Consider the following 24,730-nt stretch of genomic DNA (forward strand, 5'->3'; position numbering starts at 1 on the left):
GTCTCTGTTTCGACAGTGGAATTTGGGGAGTTGGTAGCAAAAATTGGCTGGATCCAGCAAGATTCAGATGCCGAGTCCAGCTTTTTGCGGCACTGCTATGCATCTGGGTCTGGAGTTTTTAGGTGGATCAGAGCATCTAGTCTCTATTTATGCAGTGGAATTTGGGAGTCTGGTTCAAAAACAGGCTGGATCCAGCAGGCAAATATGGTTTTTCGCAGCCAGGATGCTCCCGGGTCTGGAATTTTTTGATGCCCTCGGAGAAACTGGTCTTTGTCGTTCTCTACACAGTCAGTGGCATGGGGGGCGCTTGGGTCCAAAAATTGCCTGGCTGTGGCCGAATCCAGGAGGAGCCGGCCACATCCAGCTTTTATCCACACCCGCAAATGACCTGCACACAAGACACACAACGCAGCCGCGCTTAGCCAATGTCAGGCTGCACAGGGAGCAGCAGGAGGAAGAGGAGGAGGAGGAGGGCGCCTTGTACACACGGCATGTAAACAATACATGCAAGTTAGCAAATAATGCTGAGTGGGAGCCGCAGCCCGCGGTGCTGAAGTGGATCGGGAGCTCCCCAGCCCGGACCTCTCCCCACACCCGTTTGCTAGCGGGAGGGCGGGACGGAGCCAGGCCCCGAGGGCGCGTGGGGAGCGCGGCGGCTGCAGGGAGCGAGGCAGCGAGCATGGCTTTCCAGCAGCTGGCGGACGTGGCGGAGAAGTGGTGCTCCAACACCCCCTTCGAGCTCATCGCCACCGAGGAGACGGAGCGGAGGATGGATTTCTACGCCGACCCCGGCGTCTCCTTCTACGTGCTGTGTCCGGACAGCGGCTGCGGGGACAATTTTGTAAGTAGCTGGGGGGGGGGAGGAGGCGCCATACTGCTGCTCGCTCCTTATCCCCCGTCTCCCCCCGGCCCGCCTGCTTGGGTGGGACCCCGCGGGGAGCGCCTGGGTCCCCCGCCCCCCCTCTCCCGCGGGCAGCCGGCCTGGTTGAGAGGGAGTGACCCGCCGCCCCGCCCCGCCGGCGCCGCCTCCCCGCGCTGTGTGGGGCTGGCCGCAGCCCGGTTGCCCTGCCGCAGCGGCCGGGGCGGGGAGAGCGGGCCCCAGCCGGGCCCGGGGCTGGGCTGGCAGAGCCCTTGGCTGGGGGCGGGGGGAGAGAATTCCCAGCCCGTAGCAAAAAGCTGCAAAATGGAGTCTGGTGGTGGGTGGTCATTGGCGGGCTGGGCTGCCGGGGGGTGGGGAAGCAGCCACCACCCTATGGAGGGAGGCCCTCGCCCCAGGTAGGGCAAGGAGCCGCGGGGCCCTTCGCAGCCCCACCCTGTGGAGCTGGAGGAGTTGGGGGTTGGGTGAGGGTGCGGGCCCCCAGAGGATGGGGAGGAGCCTGAGGCCCCCCTCTTGCTCCTGCGCTGTGGTTTGCTTATGGCTTGCGTGCCACTAAGTGCGCTGACCCCCGAGGCTGTGGTTGGGGGGCTGCTTTGCTGTTGCAGCAAATGGAGACTGTGGAGAATAAAATGGAGTCAGAATGACAGGGCTCCCTCCCCCTGCGTCCCATCCCCTCTCTGGGGTTAGGGGTGTGTGAATTTACTCTTAGTCACCCTTGATCCTCCAGGAAACTGTTTCCTAAATATCCTTCCCCACTCCCATCTTGCTTATAGTGTGATGGGAGGCAGGTGTTGGCCTTTCCTTTTCCCCCTTCCCCAGCAGCCTCAGTTGCCTGCGCATCCTGGCCTGCTGGAGTTCAGCAGCAAGTTCCTACAGTGATGGAAACAAAAATGGCTTCAGGATGGAAAGAGTGCCCCCCCCCCCACTCCAACATCTTAGTGTTGAATGGAAAAACCTGACCTTTACTGCAGGGTTTATAAATTGTACAGCTCTAGTTCAGTACTCTTAAGAGAATGTTTTATTTTTAAAATGGCTTCTAGCATTATTGAAGAAATACCATAGCATATTAATTCATAGCACCTTACATCCCTCAATCTGCTATGCAAATGTTAGTAAATTCTCCCTCATAAAACCTCTGATAGATAGGTGCAATAAGAACCTATTTTACAGCTGGGTAAATGGAGACAGAGTGCAGGTAAGTGACTTTCCCAAAGAGCACAAAACCCAGTCGGAAGATGCTTATTTATCAGATTATGCAGCTGGTGTTGCAGAATTATAAATCAGGAGACAATGTAGAGTTTAACTGAAGGACTGATGTATCCACCAGCTACTGTATAACAAAAGTCAGGGTTCTGCCAGTTTGTGGAGGCCCTTTGCCCATTGCAGGACTGGATCCTGACACCCCAATGCTGCAAACACCTATGCACGTGTACAGCTCCCTGTAGGACCAGCCCTAAATGGCCACATCCTTCAACTGGACACCTGCAGGTGAGTGCCTGTGGCCATGCCAACCCCTACTGAAGTCAATAGCACTTTTGGCTATCATGTAGATCCAATTGCAGGATCTGGGCTAAGACTATAATTCCGTCCAGGGATTCTAATGATATCCTACATCACAGAGAAAGCTCATGTGTTTTTTATTTGTGTGTTGTATTATATTGTTATATAATCAACATTAGTTGAAATCTAGTCAATTAAAAACAAACTACAAAAGTGTAAGTAGTTTCAGATCCTACTCCTGCCCCTGCACTATCCTGCCAATTTTTGTGGTTTTACAACCACATTTTCTTTTTTCTTCCCAGTTTTTCTGTTTGAAAGGCTCCATCCCCAAACCCAAAGCTACCAGAAAAACTGAGAACTATGTCTCTCCAATCTCTTTCAGCTGTCGTCCCCTCAGGAGGTACTTTTAGCATTAGTCCTTTTACAAAAAGACAGGAATGATTGTTCCTCAGTTGATGATGTCTCTTTAGTATAACAGCTTAGAACTTATAATGATCTGTTCACCATATTAATTACATCAGTCTGACAGACTCATTTTTGCAGACTCTTTTTTTAAATGTTCCAAAGACAGTTTTAATTATATGTGGAACTGTGTATTAAAGTTCATTTTAAGAAAACAATAAAAACATGGGGCCTGATTCTCATTTGCAATACGGACCCTTCCTATGTCTTTGGCCACATGAATGGATCTGACTTTAATTTACGTCAACTTTCAGGCCCATTTTCACTGCCAGAATGGTGTGATTACATGCTTTGAGGCCTCTTTACACTGTCAGAGTGTTGTCAAGGGGTCAGAGGGCATGTCTGCACTTTAAGTGAAGGTGCGATTGTAGCATAGGTAGGCGTACCCATGCTAGCTATAATTTAGCTAGCATGAGTAACAAATCAGATCTGCACTTGCAGTGTATAAATGAGAATCAGGCCCATAGTGTTTTCATCACCTTTCTTTACATGTTCATTTCAGAATAAGGAAGAGACTTCAACAGAGTACATAGAGGTCCCCAAACTGTCGCCGTGCTCCCCTTGGGGGGTACAGAGGAATGTATGGGGGGGTGGGGCCTGAGCCAGCCCCCACTTGGGTCGGGAGGGAGCACCACCCTTCCCCAAGCTCTGCTCCGACCACGACCCGGGCTCCAGGACCCGTCCCCAGCTTTGGCCGAGGCTCTGCACCCAGCTGCAGGCCCTGCTGCAGACCTGCTTCCTGCCCCACCTACAGCCGAAGCTCCATTGCCAGCCTGGGGCAGAGAGAGGAGCCACACCTGTCCGCGGACACAGCTGTGGTTCTGCTCCCGCCCTCAGCCCCTGGCCGTGGCTCTATTCCCAGCCCTGGCCGCAGACCCAATCCCAGCTGTGACCCCAGCCTTGTCCCCCTTAGCCCGGTCTGTATTCCACCCCCTCACCCCCTCCCAAGGGAGTCCGGCTCCCAAGGTGGGGGGATGAGGATAGGGGTAAGGGAGGGGCGTGACCGTGAAAAGTTTGGGTACCACTGACATAGGGGGTGCCAGAAATGTATGTGATAAATCATGAACTTTGAAGGATGAAATGATTAATTAGAGGAGTGTGACAGAAGGAAGAGGAAGACTAGTAAGAGCAGGGGGTAGATGAGAAATAGGCGGGGGAGAATAATTTTTTTATTGTGTTAAATCAGAAATTCCCCAAACTGTGGCCCACAAAGCACTTGCTAGCAGTCTAGAGAGAACTGGCTAGTCAATGAGTATAGGTGATTCCTCCTAGTTTGCAACTGCTGAATTACATTAAAAGAAGGTAAAAATATATTAAATACTTTCCTAATATTACTTTTCCACTTAAGCAATTGCTGTAGTTGCCAGGGGAATGTTGTGTGATTGTGAATGCAAAGGATGTGGTCCATAAAGTGATCTCTGTTAAGATGTGGTTCACCGGCATTAGAAAAGGTTCAGAAAAGGGCAACTAAAATGATTAGGGGTTTGGAACAGGTCCCATATGAGGAGAGATTAAAGAGGCTGGGACTTGGAAAAGAGGAGACTAAGGGGGGATATGATAGAGGTATATAAAATCATGAGTGGTGTGGAGAAAGTGAATAAGGAAAAGTTATTTACTTGTTTTCATAACATAAGAACTAGGGGCCACCAAATGAAATTAATGGGCAGCAGGTTTAAAACAAATAAAAGGAAGTTCTTCCCACAGTGCACAGTCAACCCGTGGAACTCCTTGCCTGAGGAGGCTGTGAAGGCTAGGATGAAAACAGGGTTTAAAAGAGAACTAGATAAATTCATGGAGGTTAAGTCCATTAATAGCTATTAGCCAGGATGGGTAAGGAATGGTGTGTCTAGCCTCTGTTTGTCAGAGGGTGGAGATGGATGGCAGGTGAGAGATCACTTATGTTCACACTATGAAAATATTTGAGAACTCCAGTATTGCATAGTTTTAATTACATGAGAAGATCTCTTACGGCTAGATTTTAAGAAGTATTTAGGTGCCTTACAATGCAGATAGGTACCTCGTGGGATCTTCAAAAGCACTTGAGGTGCCTAACTCCACTTGGCATCTATCTGTACTTTAGGTGCTTAAGTAACTTTAACATCTGGGCCTTAATCTCTGTTTTTATAGGTTATAGTGGCCCCCAAATACTTTGCTGGATTTGCTATATAACCTTACCCAGTATGGGTGAGGGTGGAATAAATTATTCTTTATATTATGTATTCTCTGTTGTCACTTTGTTATTTCTAGTATTCATACTAAATGATACTACAAGCACCAATTTTGCGTTACCTTATTACAGCATTTCCTCTAATACATGTTAGTATAGAATCAGCTAGTCTGAATACTCTTCATCACCAAAATTACCTCAGTAAAGATAAAATACTTTACTAACATGCTCAACAGGTAGATTTTGGAAAAAAATGATCCATAAATATTGTTTAATATTGCTGAACCAGCTAAAGACTGAACGGAAAAATCTTCAAGCGCTATACAATGAACTGCTTCAGCCTTGCTTTCCAAAGATTCCAAAGATATGCACAGATGCTGAATTAAATATTTCAACCTTGATCCTGGGTCAGCTGAGGTTGAAATTAGTAGCTGTGTGCTTTTGTGTTAACACAAAGCAACCAGGAGCAAAATAGGTCTAGCCTGAAAACAACTTATCTGGAGCATGAGGTTTACCTTTTCCTTATTGCTCTGCCATAATTAAACTCTCTTACCCCAGCTTACCAGCAGGCTGTTTTCCCTATTGCAAAGAGATTGCAGATATTTAGTGGGTTTCTCAACAAAAGCATCCTCAGTGTGTGCAGTTTTTAAGTCCTGCTATAACTTCCAAAGCAAGAGCTGAATCATCAATTTTCATTTATCTTATTGTGAAAGACAAAAATTCCATTTACTGGGTCTTTTGGAGACACGTGAATCAGACTTTAGATTCAAATCCTTAAATTGCTTCATGCATCAGTACTAAACTTGCAGAAAAGACTGTAGGTGCAGCTTTATTAAAGATATCATGATAATACTTTCATGTTTTCTTTTGGTAGAGGAAAGCAAGCCTTTCCCACATGAGATGCTTACTGATGACACTTACGACCTTCCATAATACATTTGTTGCTACAACCAAAATTTTAAATCTCCCGTAGATGTGGAAATTGCTGGAAGCCTTAATTGCTTATTGCTTTACACTATGTAAAAAAAATCCCTCTTTGAAGACTAAAAGATTTTCTGATGAGTAATTTGCTTGAGTTTTCCCTCGTGCACAAGACCAGTTTATTTTGAGCAAATGCTGATAAATTCACAGTGGAGTTTAAAATGTGGTGGGACTCTGACTGTAAAAAAAATAGCATTGTGAGGTTACACGGGATTACATTTCCCTGTAAAAACATATTTTTGTCACTAAAATGGGCAGGTATGACTCTGGACAAATACCAGAAGCAAATCTGCTCAGTAGGAAGGGGCCATTTTTGCATGTATTGGCAGAAATTTCACTTCAGAAACACACTACTTTTGTAAACTGTAACAGGCATCAAAGAAAATGCAGGTCAAGTGAGGTTAGTACAAAGGTAGTTATAATTTTTCTTTTTAAAGAGGTAGCTTAGCTGATGCTTTGCAATCTCTTAATTGGAGAAATGTGGAACTTAATTCATGTCGGCTAATTTCTGCTGACTAGGAAATAAGTTTGCATGTTATGGGTTGAGACATTTTTTGATTCTTACTCTTTCCTTAATATTAGGTTAATTTCAGAGTTTCTACTGTACCCTTATTAAGTGTAGCCTACTGTTCATGTACTAACAGATACATTAGATGCCCAGTACTTTGGGGGGAAAGTAAGAGAAGATGTAGCATCTAGCTTTCCCTGTAGTGTTATGCTTCTGTCGTTAGAATCTCAGTGAGAGAGGCATTCAGAAAGCATCCTGTGATCAGTGTTTTCACCCAGCACTTCAATGCAAGTCATGTCCCTGTTTTAAGGCTTTCATCAGCCCTTGCATGCAGTCTTTTTCAAACAACATTGTATTGGCAGAATATGCAGGGGTTACAGGAAAGGTTGGAGGCGTGGAGTTTCATAGAACCAGGCTGTGGGGCAGGTCAGAGTACTCCATGGACATACTCAAGATTGGTTTCAGAGTAACAGCCTTGTTAGTCTGTATTCACAAAAAGAAAAGGAGTACTTGTGGCACCTTAGAGACTAACCAATTTATTTGAGCATAAGCTTTTGTGAGCTACAGCTCACTTCATCGGATGCATACTGTGGAAAATACATAAGATGTTTTTATACTACAGTTTTTACAGTTTTATACTGTAGTTTTTATCACTACAAAAGGTTTTCTGTCCCCCCACCCCACTCTCCTGCTGGTAATAGCTTATCTAAAGTGATCGTTCTCCTTACAATAAGAAAAGGAGTACTTGTGGCACCTTAGAGACCAACCAATTTAGTTGAGCATAAGCTTTCGTGAGCTACAGCTCACTTCATCGGATGCATACTGTGGAAAGTGTAGAAGATCTTTTATACACACAAAGCATGAAAAAATACCTCCCCCACCGCACTCTCCTGCTGGCAATAGCTTATCTAAAGTGACCACTCTCCTTACAATGTGAATGAATTCCAATTCAACAGTTTCTCGCTGGAGTCTGGATTTGAAGTTTTTTTGTTGAAGAATTGCAACTTTCATGTCTGTAATCTCGTGACCAGAGAGATTGAAGTGTTCTCCGACTGGTTTATGAATGTTATAATTCTTGACATCTGATTTGTGTCCATTTATTCTTTTATGTAGAGACTGTCCAGTTTGACCAATGTACATGGCAGAGGGGCATTGCTTGCACATGATGGCATATATCACATTGGTGGATGTGTAGGTGAACGAGCCTCTGATAGTGTGGCTGATGTTATTAGGCCCTGTGATGGTGTCCCCTGAATAGATATGTGGGCACAGTTGGCAACGGGCTTTGTTGCAAGGATAGGTTCCTGGGTTAGTGGTTCTGTTGTGTGGTTTGTGGTTGCTGGTGAGTATTTGCTTCAGGTTGGGGGGCTGTCTGTAGGCAAGGACTGGCCTGTCTCCCAGGATTTGTGAGAGTGTTGGGTCATCCTTCAGGATAGGTTGTAGATCCTTAATAATGCATTGGAGGGGTTTTAGTTGGGGGCTGAAGGTGACGGCTAGTGGCGTTCTGTTATTTTCTTTGTTAGGCCTGTCCTGTAGTAGGTGACTTCTGGAAACTCTTCTGACTCTATCAATCTGTTTCTTCACTTCCGCAGGTGGGTATTTTAGTTGTAAGAATGCTTGATAGAGATCTTGTAGGTGTTTGTCTCTGTCTGAGGGGTTGGAGCAAATGCGGTTGTATCGCAGAGCTTGGCTGTAGACGATGGATCGTGTGGTGTGGTCAGGGTGAAAGCTGGAGGCATGTAGGTAGGAATAGCAGTCAGTAGGTTTCTGGTATAGGTTGGTGTTTATGTGACCATCGTTTTATTAGCACTGTAGTGTCCAGGAAGTGGATCTCTTGTGTGGACCGGACCAGGCTGAGGTTGATGGTGGGATGGAAATTGTTGATATCATGGTAGAATTCCTCAAGGGCTTCTTTTCCATGGGTCCAGATGATGAAGATGTCATCAATATAGTGCAAGTGGAGTAGGGGCGTTAGGGGACGAGAGCTGAGGAAGCGTTGTTCTAAGTCAGCCATAAAAATGTTGGCATACTGTGGTGCCATGCGGGTGCCCATAGCAGTGCTGCTGATCTGAAGGTATACATTGTCCCCAAATGTAAAATAGTTATGGGTAAAGACAAAGTCACAAATTTCAGCCACCAGGTTAGCCGTGACATTATCGGGGATAGTGTTCTTGACGGCTTGTAGTCCATCTTTGTGTGGAATGTTGGTGTAGAGGGCTTCTACATCCATAGTGGCCAGGATGGTGTTATCAGGAAGATCACCAATGGATTGTAGTTTCCTCAGGAAGTCAGTGGTGTCTCGAAGGTAGCTGGGACTGCTGGTAGCGTAGGGCCTGAGGAGGGAGTCTACATAGCCAGACAATCCTGCTGTCAGGGTGCCAATGCCTGAGATGATGGGGCGCCCAGGATTTCCAGGTTTATGGATCTTGGGTAGTAGATAGAATATCCCAGGTCGGGGTTCCAGGGGTGTGTCTGTGCAGATTTGATCTTGTTCTTTTTCAGGGAGTTTCTTGAGCAAATGCTGTAGTTTCTTTTGGTAACTCTCAGTGGGATCAGAGGGTAATGGCTTGTAGAAAGTGGTGTTGGAGAGCTGCCGAGCAGCCTCTTGTTCATATTCCGACCTATTCATGATGACAACAGCACCTCCTTTGTCAGCCTTTTTGATTATGATGTCAGAGTTGTTTCTGAGGCTGTGGATGGCATTGTGTTCCGCACGGCTGAGGTTATGGGGCAAGTGATGCTGCTTTTCCACAATTTCAGCCCGTGCACGTCGGCGGAAGCACTCTATGTAGAAGTCCAGTCTGCTGTTTCAACCTTCAGGAGGAGTCCATCTAGAATCCTTCTTTTTGTAGTGTTGGTAGGGAGGTCTCTGTGGATTAGTATGTTGTTCAGAGGTATGTTGGAAATATTCCTTGAGTCGGAGACGTCGAAAATAGGATTCTAGGTACCAGAGAACTGTATCATGTTCGTGGGGGTGGAGGGGCAGAAGGAGAGGCCCTGAGATAGGACAGCTTACAATGTGTATGATAATCGAGGTGGGCCATTTCCAGCACAAATCCAGGTTTTCTCCCCCCCCACTCTCCTGTTGGTAATAGCTTATCTGAAGTGATCACTCTCCTTACAATGTGTATGATAATCAAGGTGGGTCATTTCTTCTTGTGCATCATCAGCAGAGTTGTTTACCAAATTCCATTTACAGGGTCAAACAACCTGGGGGCATTATTACTGCGGATGATGCATAAGAAGGAAAAACCTCATCTTGACTTTCAGATCCCAAGCTGAGTTTGCAGGGCTGATGTTAAACAAAAGCACCGTTACTTGTAAAATGATATACACGAGGCAATGTGTATTTGGGACATTCTGATTCCCCACCCTGGTTCAATCATGAATGGTGTATTTTCTAATTTATTTTCAAGCCTTCACCGTTTTCTCTATCTCCTGGTATATTGTGCTAATGCAACCAAGTTGTATCTCTGGAGGCTGCTTTAAAAATGTGGGACCATACCCAGTTCCTGAAGTAATGTAATATCCGTATCCCTAGTACAAATTTAAATTGCAGTCCAGTACATCTTTAAACCATATCACCTTATAAAATCATAAGAAAAAGTCCATATGAATTCCTATTAACTCCTGTTCTTTCTTTCATTGCTATTGTCTTTTAGCATGTGTGGAGTGAAAGTGAGGACTGCTTACCTTTCCTGCAGTTGGCACAGGACTACATCTCTTCCTGTGGTAAAAAGACCCTCCATGAAATACTGGAAAAAGTCTTCAAATCTTTCAGGCCTGTAAGTGCATGTTTTACTTCTATATATTTACTATAGTTGTGATTTTAATAAAATGTGTCATTGAGAACAAGACAGATTTTTCACAATGACTTATTTGTCCAGTCAAATAGCTCAAACAGGCTAACAGTGAGTATAGGGAACTTGTTCTTGTAAATCAGATGCCTTTTTATTTCTAGCTTCTCATTTGACAAATTGAGATTCCCTGCTGTGGTGGGAAGCAAACTGATGTCTCAGCCAGTCAAGCTGGCACCCCACCCTGATGATGAATTGTACATGATCCAGCACTGAGTATGAAGAATGGAATTAAAAATTTTATTAAAGCTAATGTTAAAAAAATTATATAATACATAGGTTGGGAAAAGTGTCTGTACATTTGGGTATAGTGCTTAGATTATCCACAATATAGTTAGTTTTTAAAAGTCATATGATACATAGAGTACATAATCAGTAATAACCCAAATTTAGGTGAATAGATATAACAATACAGTTTAGATATTAGAATCCGAATACTCGGGTACATCACTCATGAAAAGTTGTACAGAGATTTGGTTGTGGAAAGCAAAATATATCCATGAGTGGAGATAGTCCCTCAGTAATTGAGAATTAGGATAGGATGTCCATTTAGAAAATACAGTCCATGAGGAAAGTATTTGTTACTTGCCTGACTGCACTTCTCATCAGCACTCCAGCTCATCGCTCCTGGTATTGCTGATGTCCAGTGGTGTGTTCTATGTAGATGTCCCTTGACCACCTGATGGTGTCCGACACCATGAGTTGCCGCATCAGCTGAGCGTAGCGTTGACCGATTCCTCATTATTTCTGCACTCGCTCGTTACTGGGGTCCCATGTGCTACAAAACTATGTAGGACTTGGTGGCAGAATCATTTCCTGGCACTGGAATTTGGGAGTTTTTCAAGGATCTGTATAAAGCAAATACAGTTTGGGGAGGTGGAGGGAAATACAGTTTTTTGTTTCAAACTAAGTTCATATTTAACCTTGAGGTCACCTGATATTTGAGATAGCTCAGGATAGCATCTCAGCAAGTGAGTGGAACAGTAATAGTTTGACTTTTTTGTTTGTTTTTGTTTTGTTATATTTTGCTCATCAGTCCTTATATAGCGCCGAGATGTATAGGGCTAAGATGCCTCATGTTACTGTACTAGCCATCTGCTGCCAGAGACCGATATTAAAACGTGGCTTTTGTCAAACTGAGGAGAATTTGGTGGTCTCAGCATAGTCCCGACTAGACATTGGTCTTGCTAAACCACCACATAATACAGCATATTGTCAGCCTCTTCTCTTGAGTGACCTAGGACTGGAATATCTGGAGTGTCATAAAGAGGAGTAGGGGTTTATTGGCAGAGTCATGTGCTTTCACTATGTCTGCTTAGATCATGTCAGTAAGCGAAGCTGGTTATGTTTTTGAACATTTGATGAAAAATGAAAAATTTTAGACAATTCTTCTAACTTTTTTTGATGATATTTTGACCAGCTGATCATGAGGACTAAACTTTATCCAAAGAGTTTAATACAAAAGGCAAGTGGCCAGGAGTGTGCCTATGAAATACTGGGCCTCATTTACTCTGTGTTGCAACCTTAAAAGGCCAACTGCCAATTTCACTGGCAACTGTGAAATAACTTAGTTTAAAAAATGAAATAACTTAGTTTAAAAAAATCCATCTAGAGAGTGGAGGTGAATAAAGCCCATGCACACTTTTCTTAGAAGGGACTGGAAATTTGATCCATCTATGCAGCTACTCTAATTATGGTAAATATATAAAAATACACTTCCCAGAACAATGTCCAGCCCTTGAGAGAGATTTTCCTTCCCTCAATGTAGTTTAAGGCCTTGTCTACATAAGAAAGTTCCAGTGGTTTAACTAAAGGAGTGGTTTCAAACCAAATTAAACTGATGCAAACCCCAGTTTGGACATTCTTGTTTCTGTTTAAATCAGGTTTATTTAAGTTTAGCTTAAGTCTATTAAGAATTGGTTTAAAATAAACCAAATTAAGTCACTCTTAAACTGAAGAAATGAAAGGTAATATATTCTAAGGCCAGAAAAGACCATTGTGATAATCTAGTCTGACCTCCTATGTAACACAAGCTGTAGGGTTTCACAGAGTAATTCCTGCATAAAGCCCATAAATTCTGGTTTAGCTACAGTGTATCTTTAAAAAAGATATCCAATCTTGATTTAAAGGCTTCATTTGGCGGAAAATCGACCACATCCCTAGATAATTAGCCCCTGGAAATAAGTTACTGACTGATCACTACTGTTCAAAATGCTCCCTTCAATTTTATGTTCTCAGCTATTCAATACATGTGTGAGATGAAAAACTTTCTCCTTATTCCTAGTCTGAATTAGTCTAATTTCAGTTTCCAACCATTGGATCTTATTATGCCTTTTTTGCTAGATCAAATTACCAGAAATCTCTTCCCCATATACTTATAGACTGTGATCAAGTCACTGTTAACTTTCTCCTGGATAGACTAAATTGAGTTTCTTTAGACTCTTCCGAGCAAAAAATCAAATAAATAATAAAATCCCCACAAAACTCGTCACTTTTTTGGTGTTCTGCATTCTTGTCTCATCTCCTCAAACATACCTGTTTCTACTATGCCGTTTTAGTTCCTGAATACAGGTTGTGAAGCATCTATGCTGGTAGTTCTAAGCACCTATCTTTTTGTCTGACCATCGATTCCTGATGTGAAAGAATTAATGCATCCACATTATTTTCAGAGTAGAATCATTTTTATTTCTTAAGCCATATATAGACATATTTTAATATTTGTTTGTTAGATTTTGATTAAATACATTATCACCTTCCCCCACGTCTGCTGTTTACAAACTAATGGATTATTTAGATACCACCATGAGTGTACAAGACACTTTGCACTAGTTAAAATATACAAGATAAAAAAAAAATCCCAGGAACATAGTCCCTACCCAAAGCATTTATTTACAACTGAATCATATACCCTAAATACAAATGGCTGTTACTTTTCTCTGGTTAGATGTACCAGCAACATCTTTCTGCAAATTCAAGTCCTCCGACAATGTGTGGTACTTTCAGTATGAAAGACTAAATACAAGTAGGACATTTTCTATGTAAAAGCTGATATGCTCATGGCCTTCAATCTTATGTAAGGCTCAGAGATCGACCCACTGCACCCCAAAATCCCTCATAGATGAATAGCATGGACTGAATGAATAAATAAACTCTGGATTGTTTTCTCATCATTTGCTGTATTGTGATTGCTTGTTGGTCTTCCTTCATCCAGCCCATCTCTTCCTGGTGCACTCCTTCAGCTGGCTGGCCTAGCTCTCCATGCCCATTAGGCTTCTGTCCCTCCTCTATTTTTCCTCCTCTCTCTTCTATCCTGTTCTGCTGCTTGCCTCCTCATTTTCTCTCTCCTTTTATCCATTCCCCTCTCTTGTTCCAGCCTTCTCTTCTTCCCCCACTTCAACCCACAATTCCCCCCCAACACACTAAAACCAAGATTTTTATAATATAAATAAGACAGATATATAAAACTGATGTGTTTAAAAGAAAAATGACATGACGCTAATGTGCTGTGGCTGCCATGAGCCTGATCACTTTGCCCCACTCTCCCTCTGTTTCTTTGTAAACACTCCAAGGCAGGGACTGGGTCTTCCTAAATGCTTGTATGTTGCCTAGTGCTTTGGGCCCAGATCCTGATTGGGCCCTTTGGTTGCTACTGCAGTATAAATAATAACAAAGGATAAAATTTTCCAAAGGCGCTATGTAATGTAGACGTGTAGCTACCATTGAACGTAAAGGGACTTTGGCACCTAACTATCCAAGTCACGTTTGAAAATGGCAATTAGGCTCCTAAACCACTTAGTCCCAGATCCTTAGAGGTATTTAGGTACCTAACGTCCGTGGATTTAATCCCCTAAGGATTTCAGAGAGGACTAGCAAGATGCTTCTTTGGAGTAGACTCCTCACTTAACTGATTAATTTTACATAACTAGTACAGCGTGTGTGTGTGATCTGTAGGTCCCCCGACTCTCTCCCTGTTGTTTGTCCTTTTTGACCCTCATGATATGTTTATATCTCATTACCCTTCTTATGCTAATTTTGAAGGCAAAGAGCTAGAAACTCCCCTCACCCTCAAAATGAAGGTTAAGATTCTCATTTATGTGATTAATTTTCCTACAGATCAAGGGATGGTGGGCCCAAAAACCATGAGCTTCACCGGGCCCAAAGGCCACAGCTGGATATTGTCCTTTTGTCCATTGAATAGTTTTGAATACAAAAATATAACAAACTAATGCACATTTTTAAAAGTTGGCCTTGTAATTTTCATATCCCTGTATAAAAATTTCCCTCTCCTGGTGGAGACAGTTGTTTTTGTCCCTTCTGTGAGACAACAGCTGAATCCCTCTCTAAGGAAGGTGCAGCGTGAGTCTGTGGTTGCTCTTTCAGTCTTAGCAGGCTAAATACCGAGTATTACCAATAAGGCTTAGCATATGATTTTGCTTTGCAGATATTAGTAGCCATTTATGTAAGTTTTGTGAGGGGTCTGGTATGAGATTTTCAAAGCAGATGTACTGTTTTGAGTGGGATATGCTTATGTATTCCTGAATTTCATTGGCTTGCCAATCTCTTTTTGAAGGAAGAGGGAAAAGTTCAAATAGTTTCTCCACCTTCTAAAACAAACAGTTGCCATTACAGTGATCTGAAACATTATAGAGCTGAGGCATCCAAACTTTGCCCAGATGAGAGATGTATTGGTACTAGGGCTGTTGATTAATTGCAGTTAACTCACGCGATTAACTCAAAAAAATTAATTGCGGTTAAAAAATTAATTGCGATTAATCGTACTATTAAACAATAGAATACCAATTGAAATGTATTAAATATTTTTGATGTTTTCTGTATTTTCAAATATATCTATTTTAATTACAACACAGAATACAAAGTGTACAGTGCTCACTTTATATTATTTTTTATTACAAATATTTGCACTGTAAAAATAAAAGAATAGTATTTTTCAGTTCACCTCATACAAGTACTGTAGTGCAATCTCTTGATCATGAAAGTATAACTTACAAATGCAGGTTTTTTGTTACATAACTGCACTAAAAAACAAAACAATGTAAAACTTTAGATCCTACAAGTCCACTCAGTCCCAATATATTTGAAAATATAGAAAACATCAAAAAAATTTAAACGGTATTAATCATGATTGATTTTTTTTAATCGCTTGACAGTCCTAATTGGTACTTTGTCAGGAGCCTAAATCTAATTTGTAGAAATTTGAGAGGATTGTGGCCAACGTTGATTTTAATATGCAGCTATCTCCTGGTAAGACTACTGAATTCAGCATAAAATGCTCCAGCTTGATTGAGAGGGTGAATAGTTCAAGATGAAGCAATTGAATGCTGAGATCTTCTGGTCTTTTTAGGGCTTTAGCACCTATGGCTACCCCATCTAACTCAGCAAGCTGCACTCTCGTCATTCCTGTGTTAGTGGGATAGAATGGTTTCCTTTTTGGTGCAAAAGGAATAAGTGTGATCGTCTTGTAGGGTTATTGAATGCAATGCAAATGGAGAATTTTAAACTGAGTTAACTAGAGCTTAAGTATACTACACAGGGACCTTTTGAATTTAGAGCATCAGTTGTATTGCCAACCGTAAGCATTCAAAAATCATGCATTTCAGGCCTCAAAAATCATGACTGGCATAAAGATCATAAGGTGTCTCTCCTCCTACCCCTCCCCCCCAACACAATATTTGTGGATACTTTTATTTGTCTGCTGGTTTCTGAGCCTTTAGGGTGCACTTGGTTCACATGAAGCTTTTCTATGCAACCATGAGGACTGGAAATTTACTTTAAAAAAAGAAAGAAAGCAGAGATTCTCTCATAACCTCGTGACTCAGGGGCTTTCAGAAAAAAGCCAAATATCGGGGCAAGACACATGGTAAATTTGCAAGAATTGGCAACATGGCATCAGTTGGATCTTTGCCACTGATGGTTACACTTTCCCATTTTCTCTTCTTTAAAATAGTTACTGGGGCTTCCAGATGTCGATGATGATGCATTTGAAGAGTATAACGCAGACGTGGAAGAGGAGGAACCAGAAGCCGATCACCAACAAATGGGTGTCAGCCAGCAGTAATTATCTGAGGAATTAAAAGATTTTAATCTGTTGGTACCAGGTGGGGTCATGTGCTCCTGCATTAGCATTTTTGAATTAGCGCATCACATGGGAAATGTGGCTCCCAGAATCAAAGTTTAAAAAAAATAATAAAAACATAAATATCTCTGTGATGAGCTTTGCTAAGAAGTGACCTGAATTTCACTCCTGTTTCAGTGGGGTTTCTATGGAGTTGTCTTGGTAGCATTCTGCCATCATTAATTTAGAACTAGTTTTGTCGCTGACTGTCTCTTTGACTCATGTTTGAGAATAACATTCACTGACATGAATGTAGAGTACTTTGAATGTAGGAACTGTTGGATAGTGTGTGAAGTACTCACATATGACCCTATGGAGGAAAATGAATGCAGAGAATAAATGCAATCTGCACTTTTAGTTTTAATTCAACAATTATTTTTTATTTTTATTATATTTTTTTTGCTGTACTACCAATCAGAATATCAAACTGTGAGAGATTATGCCTGTAAAACACTAGTTTCATAGTGGTTAATATTGCAGAAGTGCAGATAAAGATTGAACACAAATAATTACTTAGGAGGGACAAAATTCAGATAAATGCTTGTGCAGCACATTTTAGTGTTTCTTAACACCACCTGAATGTACAGGTGCTGGGTTAATCACTGGGCATAATTAGGACATTTGTGTGATCAGTGCACGTCGTGATACACATTGGTACTTTGATGCCATCTGTTCCAAAGCCAAATGCTGGTTTAATAGAAATTAAATGAATTTAAAAATTTCCATTGTGTATTCTCCTCCTGCACGAAAATCAACCTTTAGCTTCACTGGCTTTAATAAAACAACAACTTTATTCAAATCTTGCAGCATCCTGAATTAAAGTGCAACTTAACTTTGAAGCCCTAAAGGTGTAAACCAGCACCTGGCTCTTTAAATTATAATGGAATCCTTCTTCACACTGGGCCTTGTTCTTCAGTGTCTTGTACCTTATGTAGCATACTTGTCAAAGTGGGTGTAAAATGCTACCAAACCAGAATGGTAGGGCCTGATTCTTATGCTCACTGAGGTCCCTTTACATTGTTCTCGATGTGTAAAAAGGTCTTGAAGGGAGCACAGATGTAATTTATGCCCACTTTAAGGTCCCTTTACATTGTCTAGGGTGGGTCCTCGGCTGGTGTCAATTGCCAATGGAATGATGACAGTTTCCATCAGCTGATGACCTGTCCGCCAGAGTGGTGGAAAGGGGTTTTAGTATAAATTAAAGTAAGACCCATAGTATTTTACACCTCATTTTCCCAGGTGTAAATGACTCCCAAGTGAGTATCAGATGGTGAAGACACACAGCCTCTTTATTTACTCACCTTTTATTCTGAAAATGTAAGAAAAGAAGGGATTCCATTCTCGTACAGCAGTTTTCCACTATCGAAAAAAGTATTTCTAATTGACTGTTTTTAGACAACTTTTTTAAAAACACAGAATGTAGGTCTCAAACTTCAGAGCCCTTTAATGCAGCATTAGCTTTATAAAAATTAACACTGAGTGAAGAGAAAATGCTTGGACAACTCTCAGAAACAACTGACACCCTTTTAAAAACCCTGTTATTAGCAGTATCTCCTACTGGATATGTTTGTAAAGGAAATTGTTTTAAAGGCGAGTTAAAGAGTTAATTTTCTTGGTGATTTGTGTGTCTGGTGAAGGCTTAGGGGATGCATAAAGCTTAATTTTCTAACAGAGGCAAAACTTTCTGTAACCAGGATGGAAAATGGTATTTGAATATGCACAGAAGTGTCTGCAACACTGTAAAAGTCTGAGTTTAAGAATATCACTAAATAGACAAGAAACCGAACTTAATGAAACTTTGTACATTCTCTTGGCATGCAGGCATAAATATGATAGTCGCAACACATTTTCTATGGACTAGTGGTGTGAGAACTGTGCCAGTTCATTGTATAACGCTGTACAGCAGTAATAGGCTTTTTGCTTACCAAAATAAAGTGTAATACCAGTGGTTTCCATCCTTGCTTTAAGTACCCAAGTTTTTCTTTCCTTTCCATCTAAAAGAGACTTGTCATAACTTTACACAGGGGCGTCCTTCAGAGGAGCCTTTTGGGGGTTACTTCCTTAGGCACTGATCCTTTGATCATACAAATAGACCTTTTGGGGCTGATTTTCCTCTGCGTAAAACCTAAAGCAATGCATTGTTTGCACCTATACAAGGTGGGTATAAAATACTGCCATTCTGATTTGCTAACCATTTAGACCGATTTTTTACAGGTACAAATGACTGTGCACACAGCTTCTGGTTCTCCCTTACACTAAGGCCCCTTCGCACTGCTCTAACATGGGTATAGATGTAATTTGTAGGAGCCTTAATGCAAATGAGAATCAGGCCGTTTGACTACAATGGGACTATTTCTGTGAGTAAGAGCTACTTGAGTGAGTGAAGGCTGGAGGATCCAGCCCTTGTGAACTACATACAATGGAGTTGTGATGTATTCTGCACTTTGCCACCTTTGCCTGCATTTTGATTGACTCTGATCTGCAAATGAGCAGTGGATCATTAATATGGTTATAAGCAAACATGAAGCTGTAAATTATAAAGATAGATATATTATTTCCTGTATTCATTGATTTGTTTTTATTTTGAACATCATATACCATGTGAGTGACTTCTGCAACTTGCCTAGGGTCCTAGTCTGCAGCTTTCACTCCCACTAAACTCCCATTGAAGCCAGCAAGAGTTTTGCCCAAATAAGGACTGAAGATCAGGCTCCTGAAAGGGCCTAGTCCTGCAAAGTGCTGAACCCCCTTGTCTCCCATTGATTTTGCTGGGAACTGAGCATGTTGAGGCACTGCTAGGTCAGGCTACTACCATGCACCATTTAAAATAAACTGGAATTTTATATAGAGAGGATAAAATATAAATTTACATGTGTATTAAATGTTAAATGAGCATTAATATAGAATGTATTTTATAAAAAAATATTGGTTTCTTAGACTTTGACCATATCCATTTCTGTGTTGTTATGGTATTGTTTCTTATTTATCAAACAATCCAAGAAATGCTGAATTATCTAGTGGAACCACAAGGGTTCCACACTTTTTATTATTATTTTTTCCTTCTCACTTCCCTTGTCTGAGTTGGAATTATTAGCCACTTACCCAGTAATTTAAAGGAGGAGGCATGGCCTGGTGGATAGCCCTTCTGAGATCCCAGTCCTGCAAACACAACGTGGGTAAGTGCTTGCAGGGAGGGAGCCTGAGTCAGGGAATCTGGTGTTTCTTATCAGCTTGCCACTGATTCACTCTTGACTTTAGGTGAGTCACTAGGGTTTTCAGGGGAGCCTGCGAGAGTTATAAATCCAGATCCTGGTGAAATTCGTTGGGAAATGGGTGCCTAACTCCTATATTTTCCTTTGAAAAATCTCTTGTACTTCAGTTTCCCAATCTGTAAAATGAGGGTGATAGTCACATTTACTCACCCATATCAAGAGCTTTTCCGATCTAGGGATGAAAGGTGATAAGTATTTTATTATTGCCCGTCCTCAAAGCAGAATGTTGGTGAAAAGACAGTAAAAAAGAATGGGCAAAACCAGTCCTTTTTTCCATGTGTAGATTTGATTTTCTAACTAAATATTAATGTATCAGACTCTCAGACTGGGCGCTTTGGAATCCAAGTTGCACTTTTGCAATGAGCAGAGTCCTGTTTGAGGAGATTCAGAAATAGGTGGAACGTCAGGAAAAAATGAATACGTTTTATAAACATTACAACTTACGTTTTGGTGGGGTGAGGGTGGTGCCAGGCAAGAGAGTAAAATGGCGTCTTTCAGGAAAATGCCAGGATTGCTGAGAAATCTTAGACCTAGCTCCAAGCAGTCTGCTTCTGGGTCCCATGTAGTCCATAGAGAAACTGCGACATGTTCCTATAAGGTCTCAAAGTCGGGGGTGTAGTTCTGTGTAGGTTGAAATTAGCATAATGATTGATAAACGTGGGGGTGACAAGGGGAGGATGGAGAAAAGATTAACTTTGGGCATGTCAACACTACAGGCGCGGTAGTGACACAGATGTGCTGTAGTAGCTATGCCACCATAGCATGATAGTGTAGGTGCTTCCTATGTTGGTGGATAGGCTTTTTCCATCACTGTAGGAAGTCCACCGCCCCGAGTGGCGCTAGGAAGGCGGACCGAAGCATTCTAACGGGGGGTTCATAGCTACGCTGACCTGGGCTCAGAGGTGTGGGTTTTTCACATCCCTGAGCGCTATAGCTGTGTTGACCTAAATCTTAAGTGTAGACCAGGCCTCAGAAACCTTTTTTCCTGGCATTGTTATTTATTATTTGTATTGTGGTAGCATAGGAGCTCCAGCCAGGGGCCAGGACCCCATTTTGCTAGGAGCTGTCCAAACACAGAACAAAAAGACCCCAAAGAGCTTGATCTGGATACAGGCAACTCATTTTAGAGACAAACTAAATTCTGCAATTCTGTGTTCACGAACACAGATGTGGGGACTAACAACCCCACCACACATGGTCATAATCAGTAACTTGAATCTCTCAGGACCGTCCTGTCCAAATCGCGAGCCCTATCCCATATTATTTCTCAGCTAGTCAGTCCCCTCCCCACCCCACTCCCCCCTTGGGTAGCTCTGTGCCTTTGAAATTTGTAAGCTCATAAAATGCAGTTTTTGCTGAAAGTAATTGTAGCTAGATTTCCTTTATCAGTGGCCTGCACACATACTATTGCGATTTCACCCTGTGTAGCAGGACATGCTGCTTGAGTCAGGGGAGCAGGAGTGGGGAAGGTGTTCTGCAGCAAAGTGGCTTGTGGCATTTCCAGACCCAGCTGTGGTTACTTCTTAATAAGCTGTGAAAAGCCATCCCAAGGGTCCATTACAGTCAAAATAGTTTGCAGATGGCTGTTGTTTCACATAAACATTGAATAGCTGTCCAATTTCTCTCAATAAAGAGTACTTTTAGTAATGTTGTACCAGGACCCAAGACTGAAGCACACTGGTCAAGGTTTGATCATAAGTGACTAGTGATTTTGGGTGTCCGGACTGAGACATCTTAATGAGGCTTGATTTCCAAGAAATGCTGAACACCCAACCTCTCAAAATCATGTCCCTTCAAGATGTGTCATCTTGGGCACCCAAAAACAAAGGCATCTGAAATCACTAGTCACTTGAAAATCCAGCTCAGCCTGGGGGGTCCAGCTCTGAAGATTGAGTGGCTAAGGAAGCAGGCACATTGTATCCAGTGTCTGTGTACTCTGTTCTGAATTGTGCTGAACAAAGGGGGACATTTTATTGTTTGATTTTTAAATCTGGCAAAGCCCTTCTCTTCCAACCCACTTCTGCAATATGAGTTCCCAGTTGGAAAACCATGGTCCCTGATTACTAGGCAGGAGTGACTGAGAGAAGTGAAGTTGTTAAATCCTAACAGGCTCTGTGTGGGTGGATTCCCTGAAGTCATTGGGAGTGAAGGTGTAAGATTGGGACCTAAATTTCCAAAGGGGGTTATTACAATAAAAACACACAATGAGACAGATCATTCTCCCTAGAGTTCCTCAATACCTAAATATCGAGTCCTCTCTGAAACCAGAAACTGCCCCTTTTAGGATTTTAATCAGACTTTGTCTGAAATTTACTAAATTGCATTGTTGGGATCTGATATCCATGGCAGATGCCACATTGAACTCTGTAGGAGGAGATTTGTTTAAGAGCCCTACCTACAATGACAAGTTCAGTGTGCTAAATTGTCGGTCAAATGCATTAAGTTGGGATTTTTTAACATCACCTGTTTTATTATTTCTAAAGGGTATTATGCGTAAAGGCGCAGCTCCGTTATTACAAGCTCAAGTTTAAATAAAGCCATGTAACATTGCCTCACCAATCAGAGCTCAGTTGTAAGCAGGCACGTATAGAGTATCACAAGTGGTGTTCATTTGTCTGTAGAAAAAATTCTTTGAGCTAGCCAGTACTGACCACAGAAAAGCTACAGCGGTTTCATGTAACATACTTTGAGCTTTTGAAATTCCCTTTCTGTACTGACATACTGTTATTTATGTAGACAAAGATGTGTGGTGACATTGCATGTAAAGGATGTCTACTTTCGTCTTTAAGGAGTAGGGGAATAAATGTCAGAGCTGGAGTTCGGTCTAAATCAATTTTTGTTGTCAAGTTTTACTCTACCAATGTTGGGCTCAATCCAGCCAGCAACATATCAAGCAGAAGTAACGAGCCATTTGCCATGCAAAACTGTTTTTAATGTGGTTTTTCTCATTTTCTTGCTGGAAGATTTGTCTCTGTTTGTGACTACAAAGCTGTGAAATGGGTTGCCAAAAGATGTTGCCCTTTTGTTAAATGCTTTAAAAGGTGTGAACTTTTAATGGAACCCTGTCTATTCTTCCATTCCTACTTTTTCTCCCCGACACCTAGGCATCAAATCCAACAATGTAGCTTGCCATTAAAGAGCTTACCAAACTTTGATGACTTCTGGATTCTTTTCTCTGTGAGTGAAATAATGCTAGAAAGCGGTTCCAGGACAGAGTATACAACTCAAAGAACATGCTGTGAGAGGGGGAAGGGGCTGGGTTCGAGCTTAATATTTTCTGTGCAGCATCGGTGTGTGGTGGAACAGATACAATATTTGCAAATGTAAGGCACTGTGTGAGATTTAGTTCTAAACCCTACAGATCAAGCTGTGTCTTGGGAGGGCAGAATTCAGGACTATCAGCTGTTTTCAGCTGAACGGATCACTAGCAAATCTTAACATTGACAACATGAGGCAGTAGTTTTGCTGTCCTAATATGAGTTGCTGTTGCCCTGCAGGCTTTGGTTGAGCACCTAACAAGTCCTCTGTCTTGTGGAAATTAGGAAGTTATCCATTCTGTCTAAAATGAAAATGGTAATACTTGTCCATTGATATGCCTGTACACTGCACTTTTAAATGCAACTGTGAAATCGGCGTACTATACCCAGATTTGTTTGGAAGACTACTGTGCCAGTCTAGCGAATCCACCGTCATTCACTCTGTTGAAATAATTTTCTGTCTGTGGAAGAACAGGCATTTAACTTTAACACTCTACATATTGTTTTGATAAGTTCCGTGGCTGGAATTGTTCCCTTCAACAGGGGACACCATTTAAGGGGGAAATGTCATTGGATGCTCAGTGGAGAATCCTGAACCATTCCCATTGGGGGCAAGGTGTCCACCCTTTGTGGATCAGGCAGGAGACTGGATCCCAGACCTGAAGAAGAGCCTAGTGTAAACTCAAAGGCTTGTCTCTCTCATCCACAGAAGTTGGTCCAATAAAAGATACTACCTCAACCACCTTGTCTCTGTGAGTTTCAGACAGCTCTTCAGGAGGCACAGGGCTTCAGCACAACTGTCTGGGACACTCCCTCTTCCATGTCAGTAAAAGAGAGCCAAGGCTATTCCAGTGACATGATAAATTTAGCTTTGTGATGAGGAAAATTCCTTTAGAGTTTGTGCCAGCGGTAGCCTACAAATTGCAAAACTCGCCCCTGCTCGCCCCACCTCCATCATCAACCACAATTGCAGCAAAAGGAAACCTCATAAAAGCATGCCATCTAAGCAGATCCATACACCCTTTTAAAAAGCCCACAACAACAAACACTCTTGTCCTACAAGTCTTCATATTTCACCTCCTGCATCAGAGAAAGATTTTGCTTGTACGTTTGTCACTTGGCCCCAGCAATTGACAAATACTACATAACTTGCAAATGTATATATTTTAAACACACAGGTGCATAGTTGTGTGTGCTTTTCTTAAGGTATCAAAATTATAAAGAAACCAGGGAATGGGAACAATTTGGACCTAAGGTCCCTTTACAGAGCTGTGGCAGTGTAAAGGGGTCTGAAAGCAAGTATAATTACACTACGTTTACTTTCAGGCCCCTTTACATTATCACACAGTGTTGTGAGGGGACCTTAGTGTAAATGGAAATTCAGGTCTATATTTTTGGCTTTTTATTGTAGTCCCCTAGAGGTCAGTATAACCTAAATTTTGAGTGACTCACTCTGAATGATGATACTAACTTCTCCATTTGCATTTGGTACTGGTTTGTGAGATTTCTTTGCAGTGTCACATCTCACTTGGTGCTGTGGAAGGGGGTCAGATTAGGGTAAAAGAAATAGTACAAACAGGTAAGGGGCAGAAAAGCTCTTAATTACAGCATAGGTTGTGAGAAGGAAATCCTACTTTGGAGATGGATGGGCAAAGAGCCTGGCACTGAAAAATAATGAAGAAAAAAGGCAGCATTAAGGGTAAGGCGCTTCCCCTC

General features: G+C 42.1%; 1 protein-coding gene across 1 annotated transcript; it reads left to right on the forward strand.

Moving 5' to 3' along the window:
- The first annotated feature begins 380 nt into the window (after window positions 1-380).
- Window positions 381-22,910, forward strand: MTURN (maturin, neural progenitor differentiation regulator homolog). The gene is made up of 3 exons (XM_084619910.1): window positions 381-841; window positions 10,158-10,280; window positions 16,318-22,910. Exons 1-3 carry the CDS (start codon window positions 680-682, stop codon window positions 16,426-16,428), a joined length of 396 nt encoding a protein of 131 aa, XP_084476036.1. The 5' UTR covers window positions 381-679; the 3' UTR covers window positions 16,429-22,910.
- Window positions 22,911-24,730: the final 1,820 nt, after the last annotated feature.

This window comes from Lepidochelys olivacea (genome assembly GCF_965140295.1).
Source record: "Lepidochelys olivacea isolate rLepOli2 genome assembly, chromosome: 2".
NCBI lineage: Eukaryota > Metazoa > Chordata > Testudines > Cheloniidae > Lepidochelys > Lepidochelys olivacea.